Source organism: Rhea americana, unplaced genomic scaffold, assembly GCF_003343005.1.
Source record: "Rhea americana isolate MKP2758 unplaced genomic scaffold, rheAme1 scaffold_1, whole genome shotgun sequence".
In the NCBI taxonomy this organism is placed as follows: Eukaryota; Metazoa; Chordata; class Aves; order Rheiformes; family Rheidae; genus Rhea; species Rhea americana.
The window spans coordinates 6,744,615-6,758,326 of NW_028185038.1; the positions used below are offsets into that span (position 1 = coordinate 6,744,615).

General features: G+C 39.8%; 1 protein-coding gene across 1 annotated transcript in view; it reads left to right on the forward strand.

The window, feature by feature from the left end:
- The window catches only part of RELN (reelin), a gene marked incomplete at its 5' end in the record, with an annotated part of 298,722 nt that overhangs the window by 42,951 nt on the left and 242,059 nt on the right, over nucleotides 1-13,712 (forward strand). Inside the window, one exon of the mRNA XM_085298374.1 lies at nucleotides 5,679-5,789. Within this exon, the coding sequence (XP_085154500.1) occupies nucleotides 5,679-5,789 (111 nt within the window). The remainder of the gene's footprint in view (nucleotides 1-5,678; nucleotides 5,790-13,712) is intronic.

Here is a 13,712-nt window from a genome sequence, read left to right on the forward strand (position 1 = left end):
AACCCTCTAGTATCTATCATCAAGAGCAGCTGCAAATTTTGTAGAAATTTGGTATATATCAYTCCTCTTGGTGACATTCAACTGATGCTAAAGATCAGCTAAATCCTGGTAGTGCTACATAGCTCCTGAGATGATCCCCTTCTTCTGTCTTGCCTTTGCAGTTTAGTTGCAGTTAAGACTGTATTTTGAATATTAGTCAAAATGCATCTGCGTTTTAGAAGATTAAAGCTATCCTTAAGGAGAATGTAAGATAAATTACTTGCACAGATTTATAAATTTCCATAATGCTGTGTGTTATATATAGTATATAAACAGTATACAGTAAGTGTAAAATCACTGAAAACACAGTGAAAATGAAATTCCTATGCACAGCAAGAGGTTCTTAGAAAAACATGAAAATAACTGCAATTCAAAATTCAAAACCCGATTTGTTTCTCCTCTTATGCTGGTACTTCCACGTATGGTATGACTTCAATCAACATTTTTGCCACCCTACTTCCTCCTGACCTGCTTCCGTCTTGAGATATAACAGCTCCCAGCATTGCTGGAGGCTTTGCTGCTTCTTGTCCCAAAGGAGGCACCAAATCCAGGTCTCTCGCAGAAAACTGTCATGGGAAGTGCAAGGGGTCTCCAGAGAGAAGCTGCCACATCTCATCAGTTCTTAATGAGATAGTACCCTACAGCTCCTCAGAGACACAGGGCTGGCAGGATCAGGCCAACGCATGTGTTCGTTTAGCTGATCTTTATAAAGTGCTTAGAAGTGCAGTGTGTATGGGCTGGGTGTTAAGTCTTGTTTTGCAGGAGATTGAACTGGAGGCATTGTGGGTCTCAGAAATGCAGTATGGGTGCCCAAAGAAGTTGTGTGGCCACATTTTGACACCATCCTATAGAAAGAAGGGTAGGGTAGAGTGACAATTACTGTGATATTTCCCAGTTTCTGACATAATGTTTTTTCCAGGTAGGCATTTTCTAGGCTTTTGAAAAACAAACTGAAGTTACCACCTAACCTATGAATTCGTGTCCACATGACTGATGGATAGGAAAGTTTTATGTCCATCAGACAAGCATTGTTCACTTGATTCACACATGGAGTAACAGATAACATGGTGGGTTGTCATTCTCAGTGTAGACAACCATGGGAAGGTGACCTGCACTTTGCTGTTGCGTTTTACAGGTGTTTTTTGAGAGCAGAAGATGAGTGAGATTTGGAAACTGCACCCTAGRCTGGCTGCAGAGGTTGTACTCCAGCACAGACAGTGCTGGTGACCATCTCTCACTCAGCTTCACATCTTTTTATTTAACCTGTCTTGCTTTCTAATCCCAGCATCTCCCTTTCCTATATTCTCTGGTTTCTTCTCCTCCCATGTAGGGAGTTTTAACTGGGCACACACTACCTCCTCTCGCTCATGTCTGATCTCTCCTGCCATCCCTGTATGAGTCCCTTTTACTGAACTTCTCCAGTCTTCCCAGGCCACAGTTGCAGATCCTTTCTCTTCTCCTTTCCCTTGTCTTCTCTCTGCTCCTCTGCCCATCCACTGTCATCTCCTCCCCTCGCTTCCTAGTTCCTCTTCTCCAMAATATCTCTCTTGCCACCTTGCCTGTACTGGTTTCAGTGTCACCAAACTCCCCATCCCAGCTCACTTGCTTTCTGCCTACCCTCTGAGCTATTTTTGACTCCTATGTTCAAGTTAATGGGAATGGTGTCTAATCAGATTTGGGGGGTAGCTTCAGTTTTGTGACATTTTGCAAGTTTTTGAGCTTTTTGTGAGGTGAGATTATGTTGAATCGATATTTTCTCATCGGAAGACTTAGACTTTTGATTTGGATCGCTTTCTCCTCCCCTTTCTTTCCAATCAGCAGACATAACTTTCTGGTTTAAAACACTGAGAAACTTCCCACATTAAAGCATCATTGGAACTGATATCACTACGAAGCACTTCTGCTTCAACAAAGTAGTATATTTAGACTAAAATATATTTCACAGAAAAATTTCCAATAAGCACTGTTAGTCAGCACTCAGAGAGAACTCTGAGCATGTTAAATGAGGACAGAATCTCCAGAAATATTTAGCTGCTAAAAATGCGTCTACTGAGCATATGTGAACTCTAATTTTTTTTTCCCCATGTGTATACAATTTGTCCAAATTTGGAGGAGAACTCTCACGCCAAGGCATACCCTTTGGAAATTTCAGTTCCCTGCTTCAAAGTGAAAGAGCTTTTGAAAGCAAAGGACACCGGAATTTTTCAAGCAGGGCAACACAGTGTTTTCCTCTAACCTCATCTCAGAAATGAATGAACTATTTTGACTGAAAGTCCTTCTCCCTCCAGGAATTAAACCAGTCTGAAGCAGGCAGTTACCATAAAAAATAAAGAAAACCCAACAGGATAAAAATTGGCAAACATCTCAGGAACTGAAAATAGAGCCTTATAATAGGAAATGTTGGGCAGCTTTTAAAATAGCAGTTATCAGCCTCGCCTACAGTGTTTGCGGGGTGTTATTGCACAGTCAGCCCCCTGGGTATGTTGTTCCTAGCACAATCTTCCTGCGTTTCTCAGGAGGATGGCCTCGGTCTATCACTAGGTGATTTCAAGGCAGCCGAGGGCCTCCACAGCACATCTGCTCTGTGGGCTCCCAGCTCCCATCAGCTCTCTCGTGAGCTCCCTGTCCTTCCTCTCCCCGCCAGATGCCATGCAAGAAGACTGATCTCCCTGTGCACCTGAGGTGGCAGTGCCTGATGTCCCCTCTAGTTGCCAGCTGGTCCCTGAGGCAGCCCCAYGCTTTGCCACTTGCCCAAGTTTCTCTGACAAGGAAAGGTGCTGGGGCAGGGTGGCATGAGGCACGCCGGTGGGCCCTTGCCCAAGTGCCAGCTGTGCACCTCCAGATGTTTCCAAGGTGCTCATGGGTCTTGGCATCACTCCTGAATTGGCAACAGCTGCATATGGACTGAGCCATCATAAAGGCAGAAGCAGTGGGATCTTGGAAGAGCCTTAATGCTGACTGGGGGACAGGAATTCAAGAGCCCTTGATTGCAAGCGCTAGTCCCAACATCAAATCATGATCCTGTTGCTGGCCAGTACACTAGCTTTCCTGTGCTTGATCATTAATGTTTGACACGCTGGATATTTTTTTTTCATGTGAATTTGATGTATTTCACCGTTGGTTAGAGTAAAAAATCATCACTGAGAATGTCAGGGTTAATTTTTTTCCTCTTGAAGAACTATGAAATTATTCTGAAAYGTATGACATATGTATAATAACAGCCTAGTGCTCTGTTTTAAAAAATGTGCTAGAGGCGCTGTGCGGTTTCCCAGAGGCTTAATGAGGGAGCCRTACTGTGTTGGAAATTTTTCAACAATAAAAATTGACCTATTACATGCTCATGTGAAATGGTGGTTGACRATCATACAAGTATGTCCAAAATCAAATACAGGCATTGTAAAATATCACTCCTCCCCCAGAGAGAGACTGGTCACCTGTTCGCAGTAGGATTTTGCATTATATGCTACTCAATGAGGAATAAGACGCTTCCCCACAGGGAAACAAAATGGCAGCAAAGCACTGGCCCAGTGCCCTTCTATCAATGCTTGTCACTGRCTGCTTTTCCCAAGTCTTCAAAAATAACACACAGACATATTTTTCAACATATGTTTTGCCTTTTGTCAGTTTAGAAGCACAGAGGGAATAAAAGGTGCTGCATTATTCACCGCTTCATCACACGCAGGAAGAATTCATTGTTTGCTTGCTTGATTTTTCTTTTTTCCTCCATAATACTTATTTTACTTTCTGAAAATCTCGTATCTTTTGCTGTTCTTTTAACATATCAGAAGTGGYCACTTCTTAAAAACTGAGCATATGGCTCTAAAGCTACTGTCTGCATTCAGGGAAAGTGTCTGTTGTAAAACAGCGAAATTTGGAGTTTTGCAAGCACAGAAGCTGGGTTCAGGAATTATTCCATCAACTATTGAATAAAAAAGAAAGGAAAATGATTGGACATAGACMATTGAAGGATGAATTAAACATAGTAAATATTGTTCCTCTGTGGAAAACAAAATAAACCCTTCAATGTTTTACATATTCTGTATGTAATTGATATTAAGCTTGAAGCAATATGTATCCCAGTAACTACTGAATGGCTGGGGATTAAGAAGGGATTAAGAAGGGATTTTTTTCACTGCTGTACATATAACCGCAGGAACCTGTGCTAGGATCTAGCAGTCCTTTGCTTCAGGACCATCACTAGCTCGTGATGTCTGAGCAGTACGAGGAAGTGGAGGGTGGCATAAGGGGAGGCAGCAATCGCTGCYGAGCACTGATCTCTGTGTGTTAAGAGGGAAGAAAAGGATAAAGTATGAAAGCACAACCAGCTAAACTGTTGATGGGAAGATCTTCAGTGTACAAGGCTAGAAGTCATAGGCTCTTCTACACGGAGATCTCGTTGTGTGAATCTCTCTGCTGCAACACAGCTTACCTTTATTTAAATAAATATGAGTAAAGATTTACAATAAAGCAATGTAGAAAAGGATAATAGACAGAAAAATATGAGGGGAGAAGGAGAAGAAAATTTACCTTGTTGTAAAGTTATCTAATGAATCTTTTTGTAAAATTTCCTAGCTATGATTTTCAATTCAGAGGTACACAATCTAGTGTTAGAGGGAATATAAAAAACATAAATATGAACAAGAGAAACAAGAAACGTTGCTATGAGATCAGAGTAGTCAATCTGAGCATATAGGATATTGCATTTATAGCACAGGAAAAACCTACGGCTTAATAATTCAGGTCTGTCCAAGATGGGACTACTGAACCTGATTATAYGCATACAGTGATAATATTTGAAAGTTACCAAATAAAAATGTGAGTATTGGTGTTTACAAAAAAAGTTGCAAGCATTATCAGTTTTAGTAAAGAATACCTCTATTCCRGTGTTACCCCATAAGTGTTATTTGGATGATAACTATACTGATAATATTTAAGAATCTATTAAAAATACATTTGGGAGTTATTTCAGTGCATGTGATCTGTAATGACTCAGGTTGACATACAACTTAGAGTGTTAAATTACATATTTTATAGGATTAAACATTTATTTAAATGTGGACAGAGCAGTACTGTAATCCTGGTTATTTCGTTGCGTGTACTGTATTCTAATGTCCTGACAATTACTTAGGAGCCATACGTCCAATGCTGCCTTTTACAAGCTCACTGAGCGTCTATTTTGTGGTATAGCAGAGTTTTTTTGCTGCTAGCAAAGGAAGCCTCCCAGAGATGGACATTTCAGTTTTGTTGAAATGTTGTAAYGCTCAATTTGTGTCTGGTTCCTGCTGCAGATGAGTACTAGTACATGACTTACGATTCATTTAGGAATAGAATCTGACTCAGACACCAATAAAAGCCGGTTGTTTACCTCTAAAACAGTCAATTTTCTTTAAGTAAACTCTGAGGAAGCTGTAAAACTCCATACAGAAATGGCACACACAGCTTGAACGCTGAACACCATGTTTGGGAAAATTACATGGGAAAACTAAGCTAAAGTCATTGAAGTGTCATAAGTACTGGGGGAAATCAGGTAAATTTGCTGTATTGAACGCATAGCTGGGACCTAATTCAAGGGTAAGAGTGATTACAGAATTATACAGGATCTTAAATACTACTTACAAATTTTATTTCTCTCGTTTCAGTGACTATATCAACAAGCACTTTCTTTGATGGCTTACTGGTGACTGGACTTTACACCTCTACCAGTGTTCAGGCTTCCCAGAGTGTTGGCGGTTCCAGTGCTTTTGGCTTTGGTAAGTCCAATATAGTTTATATTTGATCCTACATGGAATTCTGGAACCCAGGGTAATAAATATTTGTTCTAATAAGAACACAGGAACCCAAACAAGTTAATTTAGACTGGTTAGTCAACAATACTTGAAAGTTAGTGGGAGTCAGTGAGATAGGGCAGTGGTGGGTTTTGGACAGTTTATTTTCCCCTCTACTTTCTCCTCCTTTGGTCACCCCTGGTACGAATGTACTGAATTATATGGAGAGGGGGAGGGAGAGGGAGAAAGAGAGGGGGGGAGAGGGGGAGAGGGAGAGGGAGAGAAAAGTCTCAGCAAAGGAACTAATCAAAATAGCCCTTTCCAGATGGTACCATTTTCAGTACAAACTGAAGCATTAAGTTCAAAGCATTTATCTGCTCTTAGACTGAAAGACTGATTAGAGAGAGAGAGAGAGAGAAGTCTCAGCAAAGGAACTAATCAAAATAGCCCTTTCCAGATGGTACCATTTTCAGTACAAACTGAAGCATTAAGTTCAAAGCATTTATCTGCTCTTAGACTGAAAGACTGATTCCTTTGAGCTCAATATAAACCTGCTTTCCCAAGCCACTTAGCAGTAGTTTTTTACTTAGAACCAAAATGCTGGTTAATGCATTTGATATAGCCAATTATTTTCCACATAGGGAAAAACAGGATTTTAGTAAAAAGGTTAAGATAGTTTTTGCAAATTCAACATATACTTCACTTTCTACTGTTACATTTAATGACAGAAACTAGACCAGCTGTGCTAAGAAAAATCACTTTTGGAAAATCTCTCCTAAATTTGTGTAATTTACCACTTAAGTTTTGCAGTTCATTATTTGTAATGTTCTTTATGTTCTTATAAAGAAAATCTAAAAAAAAAGAGAATAAGTGAATTAGTATCACAAAGATATCATCTACTGAAGGAAGAAGCCCATTACTGATCAATTCAGTTTGCATATTTTCATTTTCTACTTCCAAAATTTTACCTGCAGCTCTCAAAATTTGATCAAGATTTCTGTTCATCTAACTACTGCCTGCAGTCTCCTACTTATCTGGATGATATCTTGGTAGTATCAGTTACTTTGGAGGAACTCCAAGTGGCCCTTAGCAAACAATCCAGGTTTGGATTTCTGTAAAATAAATTTACAGAAATGAATACAAAGTTATGTCTCTGATACCCACTGTGGCACACTTGCAGGTTTAAACATTACATGTTTAATAATTAATTAATAACTTACATATTTAATTCAGTTAAATAAATATCCTTCCAGAAGAAGGAGTACTACTGTTTCCCCTTCCCCATAGTGTTCATTACAAGATGAGCAGGGTCTGATAGAGTAAGAGTGAAAGAGAGCACTTATTTCTCAACCTGCTAGGATGGTCAACTTTCTCACCAACTTTTCTTGCAGTAAAATAGGTGTTTGTGTCTTGTCATTATGGAGATCTTGATCCTTTAGTGAAAACTCACCAAGCAAGGTATACATCATGTTTAATCACATCTAAATAATTTAAGAATGAAAATTAAATTAAATATGTAAGAACCTAAATAGTTTTGTGCATTTACAAATATATATATATATWTTTTTTCCTAAATTTCTATCTTTGTTTATAGAAAGGGATTGCTATAGTGGGTATCTCAGTGTGCCAGATACTGAAAGAAAAAAAGGCATGGTCTTTTTTAATTTGTCAACTTTTTGTGCTATTTTAACCATTCAGTTGTTGGTAAGATAATTAACAACTAGACTGGTTAAATGTGCATTCTGTGGACCAAAAGAAAATCCAAGCCTACAGGCTGGAAAAGTATTAAAGCTGAAGATATGCAAAAGCAGTCATGCATAGTTAGAACTACTTCATTTTGCTTGTCAATATGAATTCTGAAACACAATGCCCGAGGGAGGTCTACTGTTCAATTATGGATATTCCTTTATCCATTTCAGGGAAAATCTGTTTCCATCCATGACCTTTCTTCTGATCTTTATGCAGGCAAACCGTAGAGTCAGTTGAGTTATAACTGTTAGGCAGTATTTTAGACAAAAATTTCATTTTGCTGTTTGCCTTTGCTAACTCCTAAACTTGTGTATATATATTGAAGAAAACCATCAGAGTGATTTTAAAGAGTTTATACTCACAGTAAAAAGCAAATACTGAATTAAAAATGGCAACAGCTTGCAGATTTAAGGTTATGTGAATGTTCAATCTATGAAGTATTGAAGGCTCYCAGGACTGGAAGTACATAAACTTGTTCTTTCTCCTCCGTGCAGTGAGAGATGAGAAGGCTGACCTCTTCCAAACAAGCATTTAGCATGTGGATGATCTGCTCTTAAAGCAATTTTACAGTTTTAAAATTAGCAATGTTTAAAAATCTACAGCCTCCAGAAGAAAGAGTRGTCTTCACAATATTTAATACACTGTTTAATATATTAATAGGTGGCTATGCCATTGCTTTGTTTTCTGAAGAAAAGACAAAGCACTTTCCCAAGTAAGCCTAGATCCATTTGTTGTATCATCGTTTCTAGTTAGTGAGGAAGCAGCTACTCCTTTCCATTAAGCATGATGTTCAACTTGGGTTTAGCTCACTGGAAATAAACTTTTTAAAAACGTTTTGCTCTATATAAGATTCAGAGATCTCCATTTGAAGACTTAAGTGGCTTGTCATAGAGTAGACGGGGGGGCAAAGCTGGCCCTTTAAAAATCTGGAGATAGGACTGTTCTGAAACTGGGTTGATAGCAGTCGCTTACAGAGCAGGGAAGAATGGATTTTTTTTCCCTTGCAACCATTACCGTTGAAATGCTCTTGTCTGTGTTACGCAGGAGGTCACGCCGGATTATCATAATCTTCCAGTTTGCCCTGAGTCTATGAAGTTTTCCCGACATGCACAAATCTGCCTTTTGTGCCATAAGTTACTATACTGTGGCTACAATTATCTTTTAATTACCAAATTTAGGAAGCCACTTGGTGGAGGCACAGTCGTGGTCAGTTATCTTAGTTGGTGAACGACTTCAAGAACCTTTAAAGGAAGAAGATAAAATACATTAATGCTAACAAATGTAATTCTTGGGGTTATGTTTTCTTAGGGTTTTTTATTGTTGTTGCATAGCTAAATAAATAAAGTGCTTGTGGTTTCCTCAGTGGAATTATACTAACGTGAAACTTGATGAAATATTTATTTGGGAGGCCTTTTAACTCCTAATGGCGTTAGGGAGAAATGAGTAAGCTTTTTTGGAGAAAACTTAATAGTCTTCAGTATTCATTTTTTGTCCTAAGCTGAACCTTTGTTTGGGTTTAGAAAACAGCAACACTAATAACGTAAAGCTAAAATTAGAACTAGGAAAGTACGTAAATGTGTGTTTGAAACCTCACTAGCCAAGCTGTGAGCCTGAGCTCCGAGTCTTGGAAATGAACCTGAAATCTAGCTTTTCTCCATAGTGTTCCTTTTTTCAGTTAAGATCCCTTGATACGACAGATACGCTAAATTGCATCTTTCCATTATTGTTTCTACTCTTATTTGCCCGCGGGTCTAGCGTGGGTCTGAGGTTGCATCTCCAGCAGCTTTGCCCCTTCCTTCCCACGTACGCGGCCAAGGCTGCCTTCGGCCTGCTGGTCACACCAAACCTCCTCTCGTTCGCCCTCTTCCAATGCTTCCTGGCCCTCTCRGAGATTTTCACGCCATGCACGTATGGCTAGTTGCTTAAATTTTGAGTTTGGTCTAGTTGGTTTCTTTCTTGTTGCGAACTGTGGTGAAAACTGTAGGCCTTTATACTTCAGGAAAAATATCTCTCATTTTATTAGAGACATTAAACTGCTATTATTACATTAAACTGCTGTTAATTACTAGTGTGTTTACATTTTAATAAGTCCAGAATAAACAAGTTATTTTAGGTTAGTTATTATATTTGTATATACATTAACCTTTTAACCTAAAATCAAAAGTTCCTTTTAAAAGTACATGGGCTCTATTGCTTACTGTATGGAAAGAGGATTCAAAGCTCTCATTACACTGGAAACTGTTGCCACAGGCCAAATTCAGTAATAGAAAATCTTTTGGTTTATTTTCTGTAAAGGTTTATAAAACTTGCAATTTATTGTCTTTTAAAACAGATGTCTCCTTTCTGTGGCAAGGTCATAAACTGCTGGTGAATTTTGGGTTTTGTTTAATTCGGTAGGCTACTTTATAAGAACCACTGAGAGTTACCTGGAAACATTTTAATATCTGAACAGGGGAATCACATATGCTAGAAAACAATAAAAATGAGTATGAAAAGTAATCTTTTAAAAGATCATTTTGCAGTCTTTTCTCTTGCAGCTCTTTACTTCCACACTATGAAGGTCCTCATAGCTACTATAGGTAACACATTGAGTCTCAGGTTTTCTTTTAAATTAGAATAGTTACAAACATTCCTTAAAATATAGTAAGTGATAAATTTGCTAGAAGAAAGCGTGGGAGGAACAATCATCAGAAGTAATGTCTCAGCATTATGTTTTGTCCTATATTCTTTTCCCTCTAAATGGTTAAGGCAGGTTTGCATAACCCTAGGCTTGGTACTTTGGCCATGCACTCGTGTGCAGACCAGGCCAAACGGGAGAAACCCTCAGCGTCGTCTTTACAGGTGGGACCTGCTCTGGCCCGGAGCCGCATGAGTTTGGCACGGGGAGGTGGTGGGACACAGGGCCCCGATGTCCCAGCCCACCAAGCTTTGCCGGCGTSGGGTTGGCATCCGTTTGTACGCCAACCCCGATGGTTCTGGGGCAATGTTTTGCTTTGGGATGTTGACAGATGAAGGAAAGCATCCTTCCTCCGCCAACAGCGTAAGGAGCTGGATAAAAAGCCAACTGTTGGGTTGTGCTTTGCAGGCCAGCCTGTGAAATTGCTCCCTGCTGCTCAGTCTTTGCCCCTCCATATTTGATCACAGCTTTGAAAACTAAGGAACGATCTCTAAATGCCAGCTCTTAGGGAAAAAAAAATTCAACTGCGTGTATAATACTGCTCGTGAAGTGCAGTTTTGTGACTAACTGAGATTGCTGCAGAGCCCTGGTTTGCTCCGTGACCCAAGCCAAATGGGTTGTGGGACCCTCCCTTCACACCGCAGATATTTGTCAGAAACCAAACAGATGGTAAACGAGGAAGAAATGACCCTCGGCATCCTCCTCAGAACAGTTGGGCAAGTTTTAATAGGCCCCTGTTTGCCTTGTGCTGTATCTAATACCCTTTGAACTGCCACTTTTTTGTGTTGTTTGTTACAAGTCAGCTCCTGACATGTATATTTTAATAGGGATTATCAAATACAATTTGCCCAGAAGAGGTACCGGCCCTCCGCTGTTAATTAGCAAAGCTTAAATAATCACTGAGTTCTGGAATAATTGGAAGGAAACACTGTTTTTCCTGCCAATATATAATTACTAATTAACAGGAAGATAAAATATCTGTAAAGCAGTCATATCTTGGAGAATTTTTTAGCAGTCAGTTAAATGGTGAAGTGGTGACACATTGATATTGGTCAAGAAAGTTTACACGAGTTTAGTTTTTAGACTATAGTCTGTAGCAAAATTGTAATGACCATAAAAGTTTCAAAGTCTGTTAGTCATAACATTTGATTGCCATTTAAATGTACTTATGGCCAGAAGTTGACCCTTTCTGCCTAAAGTGCTTGACTGTCATGTATGGTTACAGAAAGGATCTCAACTTTATTAGCTCAATGTGTTTTCTGTATCGTGGCAGAGGTGGTAATTGCCCATGCTCACCCACTGAGGAAAGAAGGACCGTGTCCTTAAATATTTCACTTACTAAGAAAGAAAAATTCCCCAAATATAGATGTCTGGGGTGGAGAGCAATAYCCGGAGCGTGGAGGAACCGGCTTGCTAGAGAGAGCTGGTGTGGAAAATACTTATATTGGCCTAGTAAGGGGCCACTTTGGCTGAATCAWACCTTAAAAACCTTCGCCTGTTTCTGCAAGTCAACACCCAGTTTTGCCCGCTGTTCTGAGAATCACGGAATCACAGAATGGTTGAGGTTGGAAGGGACCTCTGGAGATCAGCAGTCCCTTCCCAACCTCCCCGCTCAGCAGGGTCACTAGAGCATGTTAGACAGGGTTGCATCCAGGTGGGCCTTGAAGATCTCCAGAGAAGGAGACTCCACAACCTCTCTGGGCAGCCGGTGCCAGTGCTCCGTCACTCTCACAGGGAAGAAATTCCCCCTCACGGTCAGGCGGAGCTTCCTCCTGTGGTTAGGTTTGTGCCTGCTGCCTCTTGTCCTGTCACACAGGACAACCGAAAAGAGTTTGTCCCCGTCCCCTTGACACCCTCCCTTCAGGTACTTGTACACATTGATCAGATCCCCCCTCAGTCTTCTCTTCTCCGGGCTAACCAGGCCCAGCTCTCGCGGCCGTTCCTCATGAGAAGCCACCGGTTACTCTGTAGGTATTTTTTAATTATTTTTATAAAGCATTAAAAGCTCCTAGTAGGAACCAGCATGGTCAAGGGTGAAAAGGAGAGAGAACGGCGTGGCGCCTGTGACGTTGTGCGTGTTGGTTAGCTGTGCTTAGTGGGAGTGGTGCGCACCGCCGGCAGCGCTCGGTGCTTTGCGTACGGAGCGATAGCTGGTCACCGCAGCGGGGGCAAGGGAGAATGTCTCAGAGCGCCGCAGGGCTGCTAAAGGGGCCCCAGAGCTTCTAAACAAGAAAATGCCTTTAGAGGCAGCTTTATATACCTAAAAACAGAGTGCTAATTGATGTGCTGGGGCCAACTCTGGTCCAATTTAGTAAGTGCATTTATTCAGTAGTGATGCTCTTTCTAGTTCTTRCATACATCTGTTTTTATCCGTTGGGATGGCCAGGAAATGGTACGGTGAGCATCGTTGAATTTTAATGTGACTTTTTTTTTTCACTGCATTTTAATTTATAATAAAAAGCATATAGTAAAAAAGTGATGTAAAAGTTAGTGAAGGAACCGGATCGTTTTTTTTGACTGTTTCATATCCCTGAGAAGATTTTGGTCCCAGCAAGGTATGGAATTGTTTAAAGATATATTGATATAAAGAAATTAAAATCTTCATTGTGACAGCTTGGTGATTKTTATAAATCAGCTATTAGAAGTAGTAAGTAACCCTCTTCTAAGTGTGCAACGTTGTAGATCATTTAAATAGTCTAAAATAACAGATATTTTTATATATAAAAAYACACATCGATATCATATTTATATTATATATATATATAAAAATACATACAAATGGAATGCAAATTTGTATAAATGGAACAAATTTATATAATAAAATATTTAAATAGTAAATTTCTATAATATATTAAATATATATATATATGTATACAAAATCATTCACATTCCTTTTTTYGTCCAAGTTTCTAGTACCATGTTTCATTACTGCACTCTGAATACTGTAAGTCAGCACATCCCAAATTTTTATTTTTGTAAGAAACAGGCTGCATGGGAGGTTGTGCCATTATCTTCATTTTTACCAGCACTAAATTTAAAACAGTGATTAAGGTTGAAAATGTGCTGTGAGTTTGGTATTCACTTTAAGCTGGCTACGATCTGCTTTTTGGATACAGTGATGGTGGAAAGAGCTCTGCACTTGCACGTATCAGCCCCTACATATCAAGCTTTTGGTAAAAAAGCAGGAAAAAAGGCAGTGAGGGGAAAAGGAAATGGATGAGTCAGACTTGGAACTGGTCAGCCCATTTTTTGCATAGAAGTTGGCAGTTAGAACACTCGTAGGATCTGAGGAGGCCTTGAACTGCCTACGCTTCTGCCCCAGGACACATCTAAGGGAACAGCCAGAAATTGCAGAGAGTGATCTAGCATTTCAGCTAATTCTCCATGATGCTGTCTGTGCTTGGGGAAATTTGTGGAAGTTTGCTGAGCTGCTTGTTTTCATTGAAGTCTTGCTTTAAAATCCACCTTTACTATGTTTATAG